We start from the raw sequence: 21,075 nt of genomic DNA, 5'->3' as shown, positions 1-21,075 counted from the left end.
GGTTTCGAAAACATTCAGATTTTATGGAGATCATATCAAATCCTCCTTCTTTTATGTAAAGTACAGATCCCTAATGGTTTTTTGCTTGTCTTTAGTTTCTGTATTGCTGACACTGTTGGAGAGAGTGTAGAACATAAGTCATGCTGCTTCATTTATGTGCCAATGAAACTAGGTTTCAGTACATTGAACTTTGCGCTATTAATAGAAACACATAGTGCTTTAGGTTTATTTATGGTTTCTTGGACAGATCTGTAGTGGGCTTAAGTAGATGAACAAAAAAACGCTGAATACAGTTCATGGCACTGGCTGCAGAGCAGAGTTCCCTTTTTCCTATTATCCTGGTGTCACTCTACAAATGATGTCTAATTATAATATACAGTACCTGGACATCAGAAGAATTGCTTGGTCAAAGTGTTCTCTTTGTAAGACAATATTACATGGTGTTTTGAACTCTTCAGTGGCATACATTAGAGCTTCACTGTGCTATTTTCTTCTGTATATACCTTTTCCTGATTAGTAGAGACGAGTGTCCTTGTGGGATAACTGAATTGCAGTCTTATTGAATAATGCATGATGCTTCTTTTTGTACTACAGTATTACCTCGCTGAACAATCCAGTTGTACTTTTTAGGCAAATATTCCATGTATATGTTGTGAAATGTCTTTTTGTTTGAGTCGTTCGGAGTAGACCAGTGATGTACGTAATTCATCACTTCTACAAACATGTGGAAAAATCACATTAATTCTGCTGTGGAAAGTGTATGTAAGAAGTTACAGTTGACTTGTTTTTAATCCATTTTCTATGGTGAATTAGAGTTATATTTGTTCTTAAAATTAATATACCTACTAAATTAGTGTCTTATATCTGTATATAAAATAATTTTTTGTTGTGCCTTTGTATATACAGATGTTGGTCATAATGCTAGACTGTCAGCCTGACAAAAAATACTATTTTCCATGTCAACCAGGTACTCTGGGGAACTTCAGCTCATTAAAGGACTTTAAATAGTATTATATGAGCTCCTATTGGTAAATCATTTACTAGAGGAGGATTATGCACTTGTACTTGACTCATGGCTGTACTGGTTACCTCACCTACTAACATCTTCTCCAAATCCCTTTACATGAGCTCTTAAATGGAAGGAATATGTTTGTCATATATTGCTCAGTGTAGAGAGAAGCTCAGTAGTCAGTCCTCCATATTCAAGGATTTATGCATTGAATTCCCATTAACTCTGATGGATGCTTCCAACTTGCATCCCCTGTGTGTCTTAAAAAGAATTTTCCCTGTTTTTTAAAGTCCTTCTTAGAGTAAAAAGGATTGCAGTGAATTGTATAACTTAATAGACTGTCTGGGCCTGCACAGTGCTGTTTTCAGCAGCATTTGATGGAAATATCCATAAATCTTTCACATGTTGTATACATCAGCACATATTGAAAAGGTGATATGTATACACCATTGCAGTTGAAGTATAAAACACATTTTTTTAATATTGTTATTAGGTTCTGTTGCCACAGAAGCTCAATATAAAATAGAAATGCTTTCAATACAATTTTCTTTTTCTTCCAAATTCTCTGACTTGCCGCAAGTCCTGGATGGGGTAAGTTGTATGAACTGTAACTGTTCTCTAACAAGTTGAATATTTGAAATGGCACAAGCTTCTTAAGTAGTGGTAACTCACATGAAAGATTCAGGAAGCTGACTTGTTGGGGCTTAGCCATGTAGGATATGAAATTTTCTTCCCCTTCCCCTTATTCCATTTTTGAAAAAGAATACACTGAATGGTTTTTTAGATCCATACATTTGGGTCTGGATTCTAAAAAATGCTGAATACCTACAATATCCATTCAAAGTCTATAGAAGTTGCAGGTATGCCATACTTCTCAGGATCACGGTCTTCCTCTGCTTTGAGGATAGTCTTTTTTATTCAGTCTTTGCATCTACAAATACATCATCAAAACAGTTTTTCTTATGGTGTCCCTGTCAATGTACTGAGCAGGGATTTTAAATATTGATTAATCGAATAGTCGATTAACCTCATGAATTCTTATCGGTTTATCAACTATTCTATAGGCCCCAGGTGTGGGGCCAACAGCCAGTGCGCTCTAGCCTCACTCCTGAGGAGTCCCCTGCCACTCCGCGCTGATACAGAGGCAGTAGTGTGGGGTGCCAGCTCCCATCGGGAACCAGCTTAAAAACCAGCTCCCATCGGGAACCAGCTGCCTGTCACCCTGTGCTACTGCCTCTGATACAGAGACAGCAGCCTGAGGTGGCTGCAGCCTCTGTCCAGGGAGGAGGTCTGAGTTCCCGGACCTGGCGTGAACTGGAACTGAGCCAAGCTGCCTGCTCAGCTTGTAATACACTCAAAATGCAGAGCTGTAGCAGGGGTAGGTCCTAGACCCGGCAGAAGCTGGGACTGAACCGGGCTGCTGTCTAGCCTGCTGAAAAATTTACTGGTAGGGCGGTTGGGGAAATGTGTTTTGTTTAAGCTTTTGCTTATCGGTTAATTGACTACACCGGGGTTCTCAAACTTGTGATACCGTGATCCCCCCTCCCCCTCAGTTGCTCGTGACCCCCCTCTCCATTGCTGCAACCAGACTCTCAGTTGCTCGCGATCCCCCTCTAAGTTGCTTGTGACCCCCCAGGGGGTCAGGAGCCACAGTTTGAGAAACGCTGGACTACACTATTACATCCCTAGTACTGAGTAGGATAGAAATAGAAGAATAGGATGGTGAGAGTGCTAAAAAACACTTGATCTTTTTATCCTTTTATCTGATTTAGTTTTGTATACCAACCTCACTATTTTGGCATCATGTCTTTTGGCATCATGGCATCAAGAGTGCCATGTGTTTATATTTCTGTATAATTTCAAGAATGAACACTGATGTAACTTTCCCTTTGACTGTTTCCAATACAGACACATTGAAATGCATAGATTACTTTAATTATATAAAGGTACAGTTAATGATTCACAGATTTAATTGTATAGGTTTAAACATTTCACACTTTTTCCTCAGAAGAGAAGTTTCAAATCTACACATTTTGGATTATATACTCATTGATTTTTCTACACACAACTACTTCAGGGTGTTTCCCCCTCACCCCCTTTTGTAATACTGCATTAACAATTGAACTGAAAAGGCTATGGGGTAGCCATGTTAGTCTTTAACGTTAACAATGAGTAGGTAGATGTGTCCCATAAGTACCTTTTGATGTGAAAATGTGAATGTTAAAGGCAGGGAAAATTGGCTTTGTAGTGGATTAATTAGTTAATATCTTGATGCAAGCCCAGATTGACAACGTCAGATTTGTAGATGAATTCCAGTTCAGCAGTCTCTCTCTCTAATGGGGTAGTAAAATTCCTTTGTAGAAGAATATTTACTTTTAAATCCATAATTGAGTGTCCAGGTAGATTAAAATGTTTCCCTACATGTTTATGTGTGTTGCCATTCCTGATGTCTAATTTGTATCCATTTAATCTTTGTCACAGAGACTGTCTGGTTTGTCCAATATACATAGCAGAGGGGTGTTGCTGGCACTTCATGGCATATATCACATTAGAGGATGTGCATTTGTAAGAGCCCCTGATGTTGTGCCTATGTGGTTAGGTCTTGTGATGGTGTCACTTGTATAGCTATGTGGACAGAGGTGGCAAAAGGTTTTGTTGCAGAGGTAGGTTATAGGGATGTGAAGGACTAGTCGACTATCCGATAAGCAAATGCTTATCAGATAGTCCACATGCTAGTTGACTAGTTGCTTCCTCCCTTCCTCCCCCTTACTGCCTCTATCATTATATTGACTCTCCATTGTGGAGCGTGTTCCCAGTGGAGGCCATGTTCAAAGGATCCCACCTGTAGGCCGCATGTTGAGCCCCGCATGCGGCCCATGGCCCACGTGTTGAGTAGCCCCACGATAGCCTGAGCTTTGAGGTTCACACATTAGTGACTGTGTGAAAATGGTGTGTGAGTTGATCAATAACAGGACTAGCTGAGTGAATCTGACTCATTTATATACAAAAATACTAAGTGAACTGAGGATGACTTTTTCTTTCTTCTTTTTGCAGTGTGCTGGGGAAGAGAATTGGGTGGACAATCGGACTATTTATGTTGGGCATCGTGAACCTCCTTTAGGCACCGAAGCATACATTCCACAGAGGTATCCAGATAACAGGATAGTCTCATCAAAGGTAGACTTATTTCCTTTTGTTCAGTGTCAGAAAACACACTTTTGTGCTTTTATTCTGTTCATTTTTTGTTTCCACAAATTTTTTTTCTTCTTCTTCTTAAGTCATTTTCTTCACTGTGACAGCTCCTGGAAAAGGTAAAATGAAAAGCGCTGCAAGTTTCCTTCACCAAATTGCCTCAGGCTTGAAGGGGAATAAAATGACTCATTCTGTACACATTCAGCTAATAATATGACTGCATACGATTCATAACAATGTGGGCTCTTTTTATTTAAATAAAAGGAAAATATTACTATGGAGATGAGTTGGGGAAAATAGAGAAATAAATGTGAGGAGTACAAGTATTTTTTATAGCTTTTTGTGGAATAAGTGAAAAAGAAAAGTAACATAAAAAGATGATAAATTTGCTCAACTCCGAAGAGAGAATTTTTAAATCACATGACTGATAACTGTCATCTCACCTGGAACCTGAAGAGTATTGGATCCCCAAATCTACTTAGAGCAATACCAACTATTAGGTAGAACAAACTTTTACTATTTTACCAACTCATGGTTTCGCGTAAAATAAAACTTCAAGGTGTTCTGGCTGTAAAGAAAGTCTGGAGTTGGGAACAATGAAAACCCTATTTTGGGGAAAGCTGAAGATAATAAAAAGGTTATTGTTCAAATGAGCCCAGATAACTCGCAATCCACATCATGCTATAAAACTTCCTGTTCTTATCACTATGTACCATTCTATCATCTGCTAACCAAAATTGTACTACAAATTGTTGATAAAAGGATATAAGTTGTACTGAGTCAAAAAGAGATCTATTCAGGATCCCACTAGAACCTCACCCATCTCCATTAGAATGAATGGTTACTTATTTTGAAACCTATTTTACAGTTTTAAATGCTCATAGTATGTTGCTTAGTTAATCTGTAGAGTGCTTATTTTATGATAAAAAAAATGTCACAGGTAGGTGAAAAACATGGACCTGGGAGGTGGGTTAGAAATGGGAGGGGGCCTGGGCTGTAATAGCAGAGATAAAGGAGGGGCAAGGTAGAACTGGGGGGCAAAATCAAATGTGAGTACCTTAGATGCCTGTATACAAACGCAAGAACTATGGGAAATAAGCAAGGAGAACTTGAAGTACTAATAAATAAACACAACTATGACTTGGTGTCCCAGAGACTTGGTTGGATAATACACACAACTGGAATTTTGGTATAGAAGGGTACAGCTTGCTTAGGAAGGATAAGCAGGGGAAAAGGGAGGAGGTATTGCCGTATATATTAAAAATGTATACACTTGGACTGAGGAGGAGATGGACATGTGAGTCAGATTTGTTGAGAGTTTCTGGGTTACGTTAAAAGGGGTGAAAAACAAGGGTGATGTCATGCTAGGGGTCTACTACAGACCAACTACCCAGGCAGAAGAGGTGGATGAGGCTTTTTTTTTTTTAAAGCAACTAACAAAATCATGCAAAGCACAGGATTTGGTGGGGATGGGGTACTTAATCTATCCAGACATATGTTGGGAAACTAACACAGCAGAGCACAGATTATCCAATACATTCTTGGACTGCATTGGAGACTTTTTTTTTTTAATTTCAAAAGGTTGGGAAAACTACTAGTGGGAAAGCTGTTTTAGACTTCATTTTAACAAACAAGGAGGAACTGGTTGAAAATTTGAAAATGGAAGGCAGCTTGGTTGAAAGTGATCATGAAATCATAGCATTCATGATTCTAAGGATAGTAGAAGGGAGAACAGCAAAATAAAGACAATGGATTTCAGGAAGGCAGATTTTAGTAAACTCAAAGAGCTGATAGTCTTGCTTCCCATGGGACCTTACCTAAGAGGGAAATCAACTGAAGACAGTTGACTGTTTTTGAGTACGACATTATTAATGGCCTAAAAGGAAACTATTCCAATGTGTAAGAAAGATAGAAAGTATGGCAAGAGACCACGCTGGCTTAACCAGGAGATCTTATATGATCTAAAAATAAAGGAGTCATATAAAAAGTGGAAATGAAGTCAAATTACAGAGGGGCTATGTCTACACTGGCCCCTTTTCCGAAAGGGGCATGTTAATTTCACAGGTTGTAATAGGGAAATCTGCGGGGGATTTAAATATCCCCCGCGGCATTTAAATAAAAATGTCCGCCGCTTTTTTCCGGCTTTTAGAAAAGCCGGAAAAGAGCGTCTACACTGGCCCCGATCCTCCGGAAAAAAGCCCTTTTCCGGAGGATCTCTTATTCCTACTTTGAAGTAGGAATATCTCTTTGAAGTAGGAATAAGAGATCCTCCGGAAAAGGGCTTTTTTCCGGAGGATCGGAGCCAGTGTAGACGCTCTTTTCCGGCTTTTCTAAAAGCCGGAAAAAAGCAGCGGACATTTTTATTTAAATGCCGCGGGGGATATTTAAATCCCCCGCGGATTTCCCTATTACGACCTGTGAAATTAACATGCCCCTTTCGGAAAAGGGGCCAGTGTAGACGAGCCCAGGGTGAATATAACCAAGAAACAGAAGTATTCAGCGACAAGATTAGAAAGGAAAAGGCACAAAACAAGCTCAGTCTAGCTACAGACATAAAGGATAACAAGAAGACATTCTACAAATATATTAGAAGCAAGAGGAAGACCAAGGTCAGAGTAGGCCCATTGCTCAGTGAGGAAAGAGAAACAATAACGGAAACTTAGAAATGGCAGAGGTTCTTATTGACTTCTTAGTTTTGGTTTTCATCAAGAAGATTGACAGTGACATGATGCCTAACATAGCAAATACTAGTGGAAATGGAGTAGCTTTAGAAGTTAAAATAAAAAAAGAACAAGTTAAAAATTACTTAGAAAAGTTAGATGTCATCAAGTCACCAGGGCCTGATAAAAGGCGTCCTAGAATACTCCAGGAACTGATAAAGGAGGTAACTGAGCCTTTAGCTATCATCTTTAAAAGGTCATGGATGTTGGGAGAGATTCCAGAAGACTGGAAAAAGGCAAGTACAGTACCCATCTACAAAAAAGGAAAAAAGAACAATCCAGGAAACTACAGACCAACCAGTTTAACTTCTGTGCCAGGGAATATAATGGAGCAAGTAATTAAAGAATTCATCTGGAAGATAATAAGGTGATAGATAATGGCCAGCATGGATTTGTAAAGGACAAATCATGTCAAACCAATCTGATAGCTTATTTTGATCGGATAACATGTCTTGTGATTAAGGGGGAAGTGGTGGGCGTGGTATGCCTAGTGTCATGTCCATGAGGGTTAGCCAGTAGCCAGGGGTTAAATCTGTCCCTTACCTAACCAGGTAGCAGGCAGCCAATAGAAATGTACATAGGAATTTCAAACTGGGACAAAGACATTTTTGGGTTTTTCTCGCCTTTGTCCCTGAGCAGTTTATCTCCAGGTACTGAGGGGGACAGACAACATGTCTCTCCCCGCCAAGAAAAGACTCTTCACTATCTGAAAGTAGGGTAAAGTTTAGATAAATCCGTTTTATTGTTTTATGGTTTGGGAATGGGAATCTGATGTCTGTGCATTTAAAAATGGCTTTTCCTCTACTTTGTAACTAAGTTTTGGTCTTGGTGGAATCCCCTATGAGTATACTAATTGGTGAATTTTCCATCTAGTCATTATGCTTATAACAGGAGTACTGTGGTGATAATAAAAGCTCTTTCTCTTTCCTTTTTATTAACCTGTATTGGTTAATTGTTGTGCCCTGGTTTTACTGTAAGGCTGAGATTTCCCAAGTGATCTCTTCCCTGGCTTTCTTATCATTACTTGGGTGGTGACAGCGGATTTTTATCCCCAAAATCTAGGTTTTTAAGATTTGGGGGGAGGGAGGAAAGTTTTATACCACAGCCTGGAAAGATAAGGTTTTGGGGTACTTTTGCGGGCCCCCACTTTTTCATTTATCATGCCAGAGTGGGGAAAAAACCTCGACCCCTAGGCTTTAGTAAAGTATTTGATATAGTTTTGCATGACTTTCATCAAAGAAGTAGGGAAATACAACCTAGACGGGGCTGCTATAAGGTGGCTGCATAACGGGCTGGATAACCGTTTTCAGAGAGTAGTTATTAATGGTTCACTGTCATGCTGGAAGGTCATGACAAGTGGTCTTCTGCAGGGGTCTGTTTTGAGACCGGTTCTGTTCAATATCTTCATCAGTGTTTTAAATATTGGCGTAGAGAGTACACTTATTAAGTTTGCAGATGATACCAAGCTGGGAGGGGATGGAAGTACTTTGGAAGATAGGGTCATAATTCAAAATGATCTGGAACAACTGGAGAAATGGTCTGAGGTAAATAGGATGATGTTTAATAAGGACAAAAGCAAAGTACTCCACTTAGGAAGGAACAATCGGTTTCCCACATACAGAATGGGAAGAGATTATCTAGGAAGGAGTACAGGCAGTCCCCGAGTTACGCGGATCCGACTTATGATGGATCCGCAGTTACGAACGGGGCTTTTCTCGCCCCGGAGGACGGGAGCAGCAGGACGCCCAGATGCGCTGCGGTCCGCCGTCCCCGTCCTCCGGGGCGAGAAAAGCTGCTCCCTGTCTCCCTGGTCTGCAGGGAGACGGGGAGCAAAGCCTTGGAACACGCCTGCAGCAGGACAGCCCAGGCACGCTTGAGCTGTCCCCCTGCGGGTGTGCTCTGCAGCTTTGCTCCCTGTCTCCCGACCAGCAGACCAGGGAGATGGGGAGCAAAGCCTGGGAGCATGCCCGCAGTGGGACAGCCGTGGCGCGCCTGGGCTGTCACGCTGCGGGCGTGCTCCAAGGGTTTGCTCCCCGTCTCCCTGCAGACCAGGGAGATGGGGAGCAAAGCCGCGGAGCACGCCAGCAGTGGGACAGCCGCGGCGCGCCTGGACTATCCCGCTGCCCGCGTGCTCTGCGGCTTTGCTCCGCATCTCCCAGGTCAGCAGACCAGGGAGATGGAGCAAAGCCGTGGAGGACTTGGGCAGTCCCGCCACCCCCGTCTCCCTGGTCTGCTGGGGGGGGGGGAGTGCAGCTAGTGCCCCCCCCCCAGCAGACTAGGCTTTTCTTGCCTACCCCTGGGGTAGAGCAGCTGGGGGCTGCCGGTTTGGTCCTGCAGCGCCGCTCCGGACCAACCCGGCAGCACCCCAGCTGCTCTTCCCCAGGCAGATTCAGTTGCTCTGCCCCAGGCTTCCTGGAATCAGCCGCTGGTCAGTTTCAGCAGCGGCTGACTTGGGGATGCCTGGGTTTCTTAAGTTGAATCTGTATGTAAGTCAGAACTGGCGTCCAGATTCAGCCGCGGTTGAAACTGATCAGTTTCAGCAGCGGCTGACGCCAGTTCCGACTTACATACAGATTCAACTTAAGAACAAACCTACAGTCCCTATCTTGTACGTAACCCGGGGACTGCCTGTACTGCAGAAAGGGATCTAGGGGGCATAGTAGACTCCTAGCTAAATATGAGTCAACAGTGTGACACTGTTGCAAAAAAGCAAACATGATTCTGGGATGCATTAACAGGAGTGTTGTAAGCAAGACATGAGAAGTAATTCTTCCACTCTACTCTGCGCTGATTACGACTCAGTTGGAATATTGTGTCCAGTCCTGGGCACCATATTTCAAGAAGGATGTGGAGAAACAGGAGACAGTCTAGAGAAAAGCAACAAAAATGATTAAAGTTCTAGAAAACATGACCTATGAGGGAAGACTGAAGGGATTGGGTTTGTTTAGTTTAGAAAAGAGAAGACTGAGAGGGAACATGCTAGCAGTTTTCAAGCATCTAAAAGGGTGTTACAAGGAGTAAGGAGAGAAATTGTTCTCCTTGATCTCTGATAAGACAAGAAGCAATAGTCTTAAATTGCAGCAAGGGAGGTTTAGGTTGGACATTAGGAAAAACTTCCTAACTGTCAGGGTGGTTAAACACTGGAACAAGTTGCCTAGGGAGGTTGTGGAATCTCCATCACTGGAGATATTTAAGAGCAGGTTAATCAGACTTCTATCAGGGACAATCTAGATGGTGCGTGGTCCTGCTATGAGGGCAGGGGACTGGACTCAATGACTTCTCCAGTCTTCTTCCAAAAGAGTAATGTAAACGAGCCTGATCGAAAATGCAGATGAAGCGCGGATTTATGCATAATCATGTGTGAGCACTTTTTTGAAAAAGCGTTTTCCCCCTTTTTCGAAAGAACCTGCACACCTCATTTTTTCAGGAGTAAGGGTTCTTTTGAAAAATGGTGGAGGTTTTTTTCGAAAGAACCCTGTCTAGACTGTGGTTTCTTTTTCGAAAAACCCTTTTTCTAAAAGGTGCTCTCACACAATTATGCAAACGAAGCATGAGATTTGTAAATCTGTGCTTCATTTGCATTTTTGATTGGGCTCATTTACATTCCTCTTTCGGAAGAGAAATGTAGTTTAGACATAGCCTTAGGTGCCACAGGACTGCTCATTGTTTTTAAAGTTACAGACTAACCCAGCCACCCCTCTGAGAGTTTTCAGATAAAATGAATTTTCTTTTGAAACAAGGCCATATTCTGGCCTTAAGCGAGGATTCCTTCTGGAACAAATTATAGCTTCTGAATACCATACTTTTCAAGTGGATGCCTATTCTATCCCACTGAAACCTTAAAAACGGGTTGTGAAGTACAGAGGGTTATATGGTCATTCAGGAGGAGGGAGCACAGGGCTCCTTGATTCCAGATTTGTGTGCATTCCATGTTATGAAATGGACGTTTTTTGAGAATAAAGCAGGTGTTGGGAAGGTTTTCAAAAACATTCGGACAGTTATCCATGTTAGTTTAGACCAATGGTGGTGGGCAGTGATGGCCCATTAGGGTTCTGTATATGATCTATGACACATTTTGTCGACCGTGACCCCACATGCAGGGTTGCCAGATTCCTCTGATTCCAATCCATGTAGTTTTTTTTCCCTACCAGTATTACTAAAGTAACACACACTTAAAGCAAGGGCGGGTGAAGTGAGGCATATGCTATGGTGCACAACACTGACTTAGAGCTGTGCGCTCCCTCTGTATTCAGTCAAAATGCTCCTATGGTTCAGTCAGTGCACCCCACAAATTCTGGGTACACAAGCAAAGTTAGCAAAACTACCCTATCCCAGGAGACCATTTTGATTAGGATATCACTTGCAGCCCACAGAGATGAAGAAGGGCCACTCATGTGGCCCAGGCACTAGCCTAGGTTGCTCATTGCTGATGTAGAGCCATTCTTGGAACTACAGTGAACCCTCGTTTATCGCGGTAGATAGGTTCCAAACCCGACCGCGATAGCTGAAAATCCGCGAAGTAGGGACACCATATTTAATGGAATTAACGAAATATTTGGGGTCTTCATATATCGCGGCTATTTTCGAAATTTACGGTAAATCCGCGATATATTTCTTTTATAATATATACATACGTAATGAAAAAAGTCCGCGAAGTCGTGAATCCGCGATGGTCGAACCGCGAAGTAGCGAGGGCTCACTGTAACCAGTTTTCTGGAAAGCTAACATAGCCACAAGGTATTCTGTAATGCAAACTGTTTATCAACCACAATCGTGCGCTCTAGGTGGCTAGTCTATTCATTTACTTTTTTAAAATATGGCTGAGATATTTGCTCATTCATACATTTTTATTTGTATATTGAAAAGCACTTGACACAATTGCCTATGTGTTGTTATAGTGCAGTTTTGTTTGTAGCATAGCTAAATTTAGAGGTTTCAAGCAAATTGCTTTAGACAGTTTGGGGGCTAAGACATAAATCTAACACATGAAATATCAGAGTTCAGTTCAGCTACAAACTGCCTGTGTGACATGAGTAAGTCACTTAATATCTGATTTTTAGAAAAATGGGAGCAGTGGATATTGTCCCTCTTTGGACTGCGAGTGTGAGGACATTCTATTTTGTTTTTGAAGTGCAAAGAAATAAAATATCAGAAGAGGAGCTGGGATTAAATCTCAAAGCTCTGTCTATGCACATTTCTTTTTGCTATGAGCAGAATTTTGGTGCATCTCCCATAACATTTGAAAAATGCATCCTGGCTAGTTGGTTTAAATTTAAGGCTGAGCAGTTCAGAGAATATTGAATTTAACCATGTGTGTATATTTACTAGATTGGCAATGCACCATTCTATAGGTGTGCTTAAAAAAGTTGGCAAAAAAATCTCTACTGTGCATGTTCCGTATAAGACTTACTTGTTCAAGCAGTGAGCTTTTGAAAATATGTCTTTCAGAATAAAGATGTGAACTGCAACAGTGTTCTCTGTGAGGATTATTTTTTTGGCAAGTAAGAACTCCCAGATGTTTAGATTATAAGGATATTTAAAATTAACTTGCAGGATTTTTTAAATATAAAGTCTGTTTCTCCCACTCTCCCCCCCCACACAATTTTTTTCTCCTTTTAAAACCGTAGTTCATAAACTGTACAAAATGAAACAAAGCAGGACTGAGACTGGTGCAAAGGTTGCGGATCTCTCGAGGCATCTAGATAGACTTATGTGTAGTGCTGGGGAGGAGCCGGTGGTCGTGGTACACGTAGGTACCAATGACATAGGGAAGGATAGGAGAGATGTCCTGGAGGCCAAATTTAGGCTGCTAGGAAAGAGACTGAAATCCAGGACCTCTATGGTGGCGTTCTCGGAAATGCTTCCAGTTACACGCGCAGGGCCAGATAGGCAGGCAGAGCTTCAGAGTCTCAATGCGTGGATGAAACGATGGTGTAGGGAAGAGGGGTTTAGATTTATTAGGAACTGGGGACACTTTTGGGAGAGGGGGAGCCTATACAGGAAGGATGGGCTCCACCTAAACCAGGGTGGAACCAGACTGCTGGCACTAAACATTAATAAGGCCGTAGAGCAGTTTTCAAACTAAGAGATGGGGGAAAACCGATTGGTGCGGAGATGCACGTAAATCGGAGAGAGACTTCTCTTAGAGGAGAATCCGTTGATAGAGATTCTCTAAGCTGTAGCCGGAAAGAGAGGAGGGGAGAGGGCAAACCATTGGCCAGAGCTGACAAACAACCGCATACAAAGGAATCCAATGCATCAGGGAAGGGCAGACAAATAACCAGTGGCAAATTTTTAAAGTGCTTGTACACAAATGCTAGGAGTCTGACTAATAAATTGGGTGAACTAGAGTACCTCATATTAAATGAGGAGATAGACATAATAGGCATCACTGAAACCTGGTGGAATGAGGAAAATCTGTGGGACACAATCATACCGGGATATAAAATATATAGAAAGGATAGAGCAGGCCGGGAGGGTGGCGGAGTGGCACTGTATGTGAAAGATAATGTAGAATCAAATGAAATAAAAATATTAAATGAATCAACATGTTCCATAGAATCGCTATGGATAGAAATTCCATGCTCCAATAATAAGAAATTAGCAGTAGGGATATATTACCGACCACCTGACCAGGACAGCGATACTGACATAGAAATGCTGAGGGAGATTAGAGATGCTACCAAAATAGAGAACTCTATATTAATGGGGGATTTTAATTACCCCCATATTGACTGGATACATGTCACCTCAGGAAGAGAAGCAGAGATAAAATTTCTCAATGGCTTAAATGACTGCTTCTTGGAGCAGCTAGTGCAGGAACCCACAAGGGGAGAGGCAATTCTCGATTTAGTCCTGAGTGGAGTGCAGGATCAGGTCCAGGATATAACCGTTACAGGACCGCTTGGGAATAGTGACCATAATATAATAACATTCAACATTCCTGTGGTGGGAAGAACACCTCAGCAGTCCAGCACCCTGGCATTTAATTTCAAAAAGGGGAATTACACAAAAATGAGGAGGTTTGTTAAACAGAAATTAAAAGGCACAGTGACTAGAGCCAAATCCCTGAAAGCTGCATGGAAACTTTTTAAAGACACCATAATAGAGGCCCAACTTAAATGTATACCCCAAATTAAAAAACATAGCAAGGGACCTAAAAAAGAGTCACCGTGGCTTAACCACCATGTAAAAGAAGCAGTGAGGGACAAAAAGGTATCTTTTAAGAAGTGGAAGTCCAATCCTAGTGAGATAAATAGAAAGGAACATAAACACTGTCAAATCAAGTGTAAACATGTAATAAGAAAAGAAAAAAAGATTTTGAGGAACAGCTAGCCAAAAACTCAAAAAGAAATAACAAAATGTTTTTTAAGTACATTAGAAGCAGGAAGCCTGCTAAAAAGCCTGTGGGTCCCCTAGATGATCGAGCTATAAAAGGATCAATCAAGGACGATAAAGCCATTGCGGAGAAACTAAATGATTTCTTTGCTTCAGTCTTCACGGCTGAGGATGTTGGGGAGATTCCTGAATCTGCACCGTCCTTTGTGGGTGATGAATCTGAGGAACTGTCCCGGATTGAAGTGTCATTAGAGGAGGTTTTGGAACAACTAGAAAAACTTAATGTTAACAAATCTCTGGGACCGGATGGCATTCATCCAAGGGTTCTAAAAGAACTAAAATGGGAAATTGCTGAGCTATTATCTGTGGTTTGTAACCTATCCTTTAAATCGGCTTCCATACCTAATGACTGGAAGGTAGCCAACGTGACACCAATATTTAAAAAGGGCTCTAGAGGCGATCCTGGCAATTACAGACCAGTAAGTCTAACTTCAGTACCGAGCAAATTAGTCGAAACAATAGTAAAGAATAAAATTGTGAAGCATGTAGAAGAACATAATTTGTTAGACAAAAGTCAACATGGTTTCTGTAAAGGGAAATCCTGTCTTACTAATCTATTAGAGTTCTTTGAAGGGGTTAACAAACATGCGGGGATCCCGTAGATATAGTATACTTGGATTTTCAGAAAGCCTTTGACAAGGTCCCTCACCAAAGGCTCTTGTGTAAATTACATGGCCATGGGACAAGAGGGAAGGTCCTTTCTTGGATTGAGAACTGGCTAAAAGACAGGAAACAAAGGGTAGGAATCAATGGTAAATTTTCAGATTGGAGAGGGGTAACTAGTGGTGTACCCCAAGGGTCAGTCCTGGGACCAATCCTTTTCAACTTATTCATAAATGATCTGGAGAAAGGGGTAAGCAGTGACATAGTAAAGTTTGCAGATGATACCAAACTGTTTAGTATAGTCAAGACAGAAGCAGACTGTGAGGGACTCCAAGAAGATCTCACCAAACTGAGTGATTGGGCAACAAAATGGCAAATGAAATTTAATGTGGATAAGTGTAAAGTAATGCACATTGGGAAAAATAACCCCAACTATACGTACAGTATGATGGGGGCTAATTTGGCTACGACAAATCAGGAAAGAGATCTTGGAGTTATCGTGGACAGTTCTCTGAAAACTTCCACACAGTGTGCAGCGGTGGTGAAAAAGGCAAATAGGATGCTAGGAATTATTAGGAAAGGGATAGAAAATAAGACCCAGAACAGCTTACTGCCCCTGTATAAAACTTTGGTACGCCCACATCTTGAATACTGTGTACAGATGTGGTCTCCTCACCTCAAAAAAGATATTTTGGCCTTAGAAAGGGTTCAGAAAAGGGCAACTAAAATGATTAGGGGTTTGGAACGGGTCCCATAAAAGGAGAGGCTAAAGAGACTGGGACTTTTCTGTTTAGAAAAGAGGAGACTGAGGGGGGATATGATAGAGGTCTATAAAATCATGAGTGGTGTGGAGAGGGCTGATAAAGAAAAGTTATTTATTAGTTCCCATAATAGAAGAACTAGAGGACACCAAATGAAATTAATGGGTAGCAGGTTTAAAACTAATAAAAGGAAGTTCTTCTTCACACAGCGTGTTGTCAACCTGTGGAGCTCCTTGCCAGAGGAGGCGGTGAAGGCTAGGACTATAATAGAGTTTAAAGAGAAGCTGGATAAATTCATGGAGGTTAGGTCCATAAAAGGCTATTAGCCAGGGGATAAAATGGTGTCCTTGGCCTCTGTTTGTCAGAGGCTGGAGAGGGATGGCAGGAGACAAATCGCTTGATCATTGTCTTCGGTCAACCCTCTCTGGGGTACCTGGTGCTGGCCACTGTTGGTAGACAGGATACTGGGCTAGATGGACCTTTGGTCTGACCCAGTACGGCCGTTCTTATGTTCTCATGTTCTTATGACTGAAAGTTGAAAGTTTTAGAAATTATGGATTTCACTGGAAATTATTATGTAGCTTTCACTACAGCTGTTGTAGCCTGCCTTCTACTGTGACAAAACTTCATTTGACAGTTTCCCTGTTTGCAAATGTAAGACTTTTATAAATTCAGAAGTTCTGAAAACAGAACTGCTTTTTCATTATAGATCTATATATTGAATATAAACTGTATGATGCAGCTGGCATTTGACTTGTCTTTCAGAAGACAGAGATCTTGTTTAAAAAATTAACAGCCTTCATTGCGACTTTTCTTTAAATAATTTTTTTTATGCGTGCCATTAAAAATCCATGTACTGTATTGGGAATGCTGTAGTTACAATACAATAATCCAAATGTTGTGTAAATATCTTGGTCTTTTCTGATGTATCGTTATGCTTATTTTAGAAGTTGATACCTAGGATTTCCTTGTTTTGTTTTTAAGGAAAACAGTATCCAAAAAAGCTTTATAAATAAAGAGATTAAATCCATCATAGTGATGGTTAGGATGTAGTTGGAAGGTTAATATTAGAGGAATTAGAGAAATCATAGGGTTGAAGGTGAAGCAACATCCTGGAGGTTCTTGGGAGTGCTGGTGAATGGATTTATAAGTAGTTTTAGGAGGCAGCAGGAAGAATCCAGTAAGACTAGGGAAGGAAGAATCCGATTGTGTGAAGTGGGAGAAATTTAGAAAAAGGGGTGGCTGCTTGGACATATAGGCTGTGGGTAGTCAGTTGTGCTGACTCTCATAATGTTATGAATCTTGTGATATCAGGTATTTTTGTTAAAGCCCCTGAAGACAAATCATTACACATGCATTTCTGCTTTCACTTAAGATTCTAGCCCATCTGGCTGCAGAGACAAGGGCTGGTGGCCTAAAGAGGATAAGTGAGGTGGTATTACAGGTAGTCCCCGAGTTACACGGATCCAACTTACGTCGGAGCCGCAGTTACGAACGGGGATTTTCTCGCCCCGGAGGACTCGAGAGGCGGGACGCCTGGTCCCGCCGCCCGCCTCCTCCGGGGCGAGAAAAGCTGCTCCCCGTCTCCCTGGTCTGCTGCGGGAGCCAGCAGACCAGGGAGACAGGGAACAAAGCGGCGCAGGACCCGGGGCCGGACCCGCGGCCGCTTCCAGATCAGCTGGAAGCGCCGCGGGTCGGGCCGGGTCCTCCGCCGCTTTGCTCCGCGTCTCCCTGGTCTGCTGGGGGGGGGACGCAGCTAGTGCCCCCCCAGCAGACCAGGGAGATGTGGAGCAAAGCCCGGGGCCTGTGGTAGAGCAGGTGGGGCGCTGCCGGTTGGTCCCGCTCCTTGGCGCTACTGGACCAACCCGGCAGCACCCCAGCTGCTCAGCCCCAGGAGTCCTGATTCAGCCGCTGCTGATCAGTTTCAGCAGTGGCTGAATCAGGACGCCTGGGGCAGAGCAGCTGGGGTGCTGCTGGGTTGGTCCAGGCGCGCCGAGGAGCGGCCGCGCTACTGGACCAACCCAGCAGCACCCGAGCTGCTCTACCCCAGGCGTCCCCAAGTCAGCTGCTGCTGAAACTGACCAGCGGCTGACTACAGGAAGCCCGAGCCAGAGTTGCTCTGCCCCAGGCTTCCTGGAATCAGCTGCTGATCAGTTTCAGCAGCAGCTGACTTGGGGACGCCTGGGGTTCTTAAGTTGAATCTGTATGTAAGTCAGAACCGGTGTCCAGATTCAGCGGCTGAATCTGGATGCCAGTTCCGACTTACATACAGATTCAACTTAAGAACAAACCTACAGTCCCTATCTTGTACGTAACCCGGGGACTGCCTGTAGTGGGTGGGGTGCAGGAGTTGATGAAATAGGGCTTGCAGAGAAAATGTAGTGGTCATCAAAAGGATTCTGTGCATACAGGATGCAAGAGCAGCACAACACTTTAGGAGTGTGCCAGAATTACAGAGGAAGACCTTTTTTTACAACCTGGAGAAACAATTTACCATAGAAATTGTATTGTGTTAAATGCAGACAAATTGATTTTACAGTCCTTTGCATAGTGTTCCTGCAAAAGATAAGCAATATACTCAAATTCCAATTATAATTTAAAACCTGTTTTTTTCAAATGTATGAGGAAAGCACATAAACCTACATCATTTAGTACTTTGCGGAACTGTTTTAAAACATGCATGTAAGCCTTTCCTCGTTTGAGATTGTATCAAGTGTTTACATAGAACTATTACTCCCCTATCCAAACATCTGCCTATGCTTATTGTATTCAGGGAGTGTGCAGGAAAAGGCAATAAAACTGCCACAAATAACATTTTATGAAGTCTACTGAGGAATGTTGCTAGAAGTTCTCTGAAGAGAGTAATGGACATATCACTTTTGTGTATAGATAATGTTTTATTTAATATTCTTATTATTAATGTTTGCCCACAGAGGTTTTTTTTGTTTTGATTAAACCTTGAATGTTACTATAAGAGATCCCTTACTGCTAACCATAATCACTGTATTGTTTTGGCTTAGGGCTGACTGTGATCCTTCAGCGTGAATGAGCTATTAGTATATTTCCCTTTCAGCTTTTGGTGGCTCTGAGGGGAAGAAAAAGACTTTGTGTAGTATTCCCAAAATATCCCGAAGGTCTCTGAGTCAGAAGGCATGATTCATTAAAGGAGTGCGTCCTCACGGACTGTCTTGTTCACTTTCATTGAATTTTCTAGATGTGGCATTAATGTCAAGCCCATTTGGATCTCTGGAGATAGAAGGTGTTGATACTGACTTCTGAAGTTGAGGAACTGTTTGTTTTCATAATGTCATGCTATAAGCATTGAAGTTGGCTTTGATTTTATTCAGTTCTCCAAGTTCTTCAGCACAGGTTCACCCTAGGTGGGTGTACTCTTCCCTTTCCTGGGAATCTAAGATGTTTGTAATTAATTGAATAGATGCTAGTAGAACTTGAAAGTAACAGAGGATTTAGAAGTGTTATTAGGCACCTTTTGTATTTTTGGAAAATTTAAAATTAAGATTGCATCCTTTTTCCTCCTAATCTTTCCTGCATTCACCCTACCAAAAAACAAATATCCCCTGTGATCAGAACTATGCTAGTTTTGTTTTAGGTATCTGTTAATTCTGGAGAAATTAAGACATACCTCATTGCTTTACTGAAAGTTGGTATTCATCCAGCTGTGTTCGGGACCTTCTGATTTGGTAAAGGAGGGATGCTTTTCCCCTCATTTCTATTTGGCAATATTTGAAAAATTATAGCTGAAATATGACAACTGAAGATGTCTGCCCTTTTATATTGCCTGTCCTTTGTTTGGCAATTGGATGGTGAATGCTGAAATGACCAAACAAGACTCAATAAAGGCTGTCAGTCTCCATTTCTGCAGCCAGAGTTCAGGCACTGGGATTCTGTTGGTAAATGTTACTAGTCACTATACCTTGGCAGTCACTATTACCTTGCCTAACATGCCTAAAACTGAATTAGAATCCTGGAACAAAGCTTCTGTGAGTTTTTGCTTATGTGGAGGCTTGAATATTAGAACTTAAACATTCAGGAATTAATTTCTAAGGTATTAATGCTTTCAGTGAGTCAGTGAGAACACCTGCTACAGATGTGCATACAGGTAGATATTCTGATATGTTAGCAGGCGATTTCCCTACAGCTAATATAGCACAGCAGAAGCCAGAAGATGTAGTGAGTAATAAAAGCCCTGTAATGTGGGTGAGGATGTGTAGGATGTAGATTGTACAGGCCATTCTTAAATTTCTCATCCTTTGACTCAACCTTTCTATTAGCCCTTCTCTGGATTAGATCATGGTGACTGCTTATGTCTTTGGAGACGTATGACTGTGTACAGTATATGCATAAAAGTGATTTGAATTAATGGTTCAGTCTAGAATTTTAGGTAGGAAACAGTATCATAGGGTTAAGTGCCATCAGGTATGGATGGGATCATGGTCAATTTTATGACTGTATGGAACCAGCTTCTAAACAAGTAGCTTATTGTGACAGATGCAGACCAACCATCTGCCATTTACAGGTGTAGGGAATACATGCGAGCTTGGGTAAAAAGCTTTCCCTTGGGTAAAAAAAAGGCCAATCATGCAGGCACGCTGGGGTCAATTAAAATTCGCTAGAAGCCACAAACTAATTAAACACCTGCAGACAATTAAGGCCTGTGGTGCCATTTTAAAAGGGCTCCCCTCAGGCTAGGAATGACAGGTAGTATAGAGTGCTGTGTGCAGGAGCTGTGTGGGTGTGAGCTGGGGACTGATGAGCAGTACCAAAGGATAGGTGCTGGGAGGGATTGTTTTGGGGAAGTGGCCCAGGGAAAAGCTCCCAGATTTGAGAATGGCAGAAACCCTGCCTGTTGCCATTGCTTTAGGGTCCCTGGGCCAGAACCCAGAGTAGTGGCTGGGCCCAGGTTCTCCCCAGCCTCCTCACAACATCTCAACCTTTTCCTCAAGGAGGGACTCCAGAGGGGAGTTTACCCCAAACTTACGAACTAGTCAGCGATGAGTACGTCTCAATAGGCTGTGGCTTCTGTCTCTAGTGAAGAGGGAGGACTGGGTATCTCTTCTCCCATTCCTGGCATTTCCAACTTCTCCCTTTCCACCCATTCTCTTTTGAAAAGAAATGCATCTGCTTCCTTGTCCCCTCCAAGTTGCAATCTCCCATTCACCCAACCCATGTCCATCAACCTGCCTCTCTGATTTTGACTTCTGACTCTCTTCACTTGCCTTACAGTCTTCAACATTCATCCTTTGTAATATTGCCACATTGTAGATGGCCTGTCCAATCCCTTACATGAACATTTCCTAACTCTCACATCTTCACTTGGCCTGCAGCCTTATTTTCACCTTCTCACTTCCCAAAATGACCATTAACTTGATTT

The 21,075-nt window shown here is 42.2% G+C and overlaps 1 protein-coding gene across 6 annotated transcripts in view; it reads left to right on the top strand.

The window, feature by feature from the left end:
* Positions 1 to 21,075, top strand: part of ATP11A (ATPase phospholipid transporting 11A) — a 236,011-nt gene that overhangs the window by 121,977 nt on the left and 92,959 nt on the right. For all 6 annotated transcript variants that reach the window (XM_006138951.4, XM_025179410.3, XM_025179411.3 and 3 more), the window contains exon 2: positions 4,064 to 4,186. In XM_006138951.4, coding sequence (XP_006139013.3) covers positions 4,064 to 4,186 — 123 coding nt within the window. The remainder of the gene's footprint in view (positions 1 to 4,063; positions 4,187 to 21,075) is intronic.

Source organism: Pelodiscus sinensis, chromosome 1 (assembly GCF_052426305.1).
Source record: "Pelodiscus sinensis isolate ZL-2025 chromosome 1, ASM5242630v1, whole genome shotgun sequence".
NCBI lineage: Eukaryota > Metazoa > Chordata > Testudines > Trionychidae > Pelodiscus > Pelodiscus sinensis.
The sequence above is the reverse complement of the archived record's forward strand: the minus strand, read 5'-3'. Positions and strand labels throughout refer to the sequence as shown.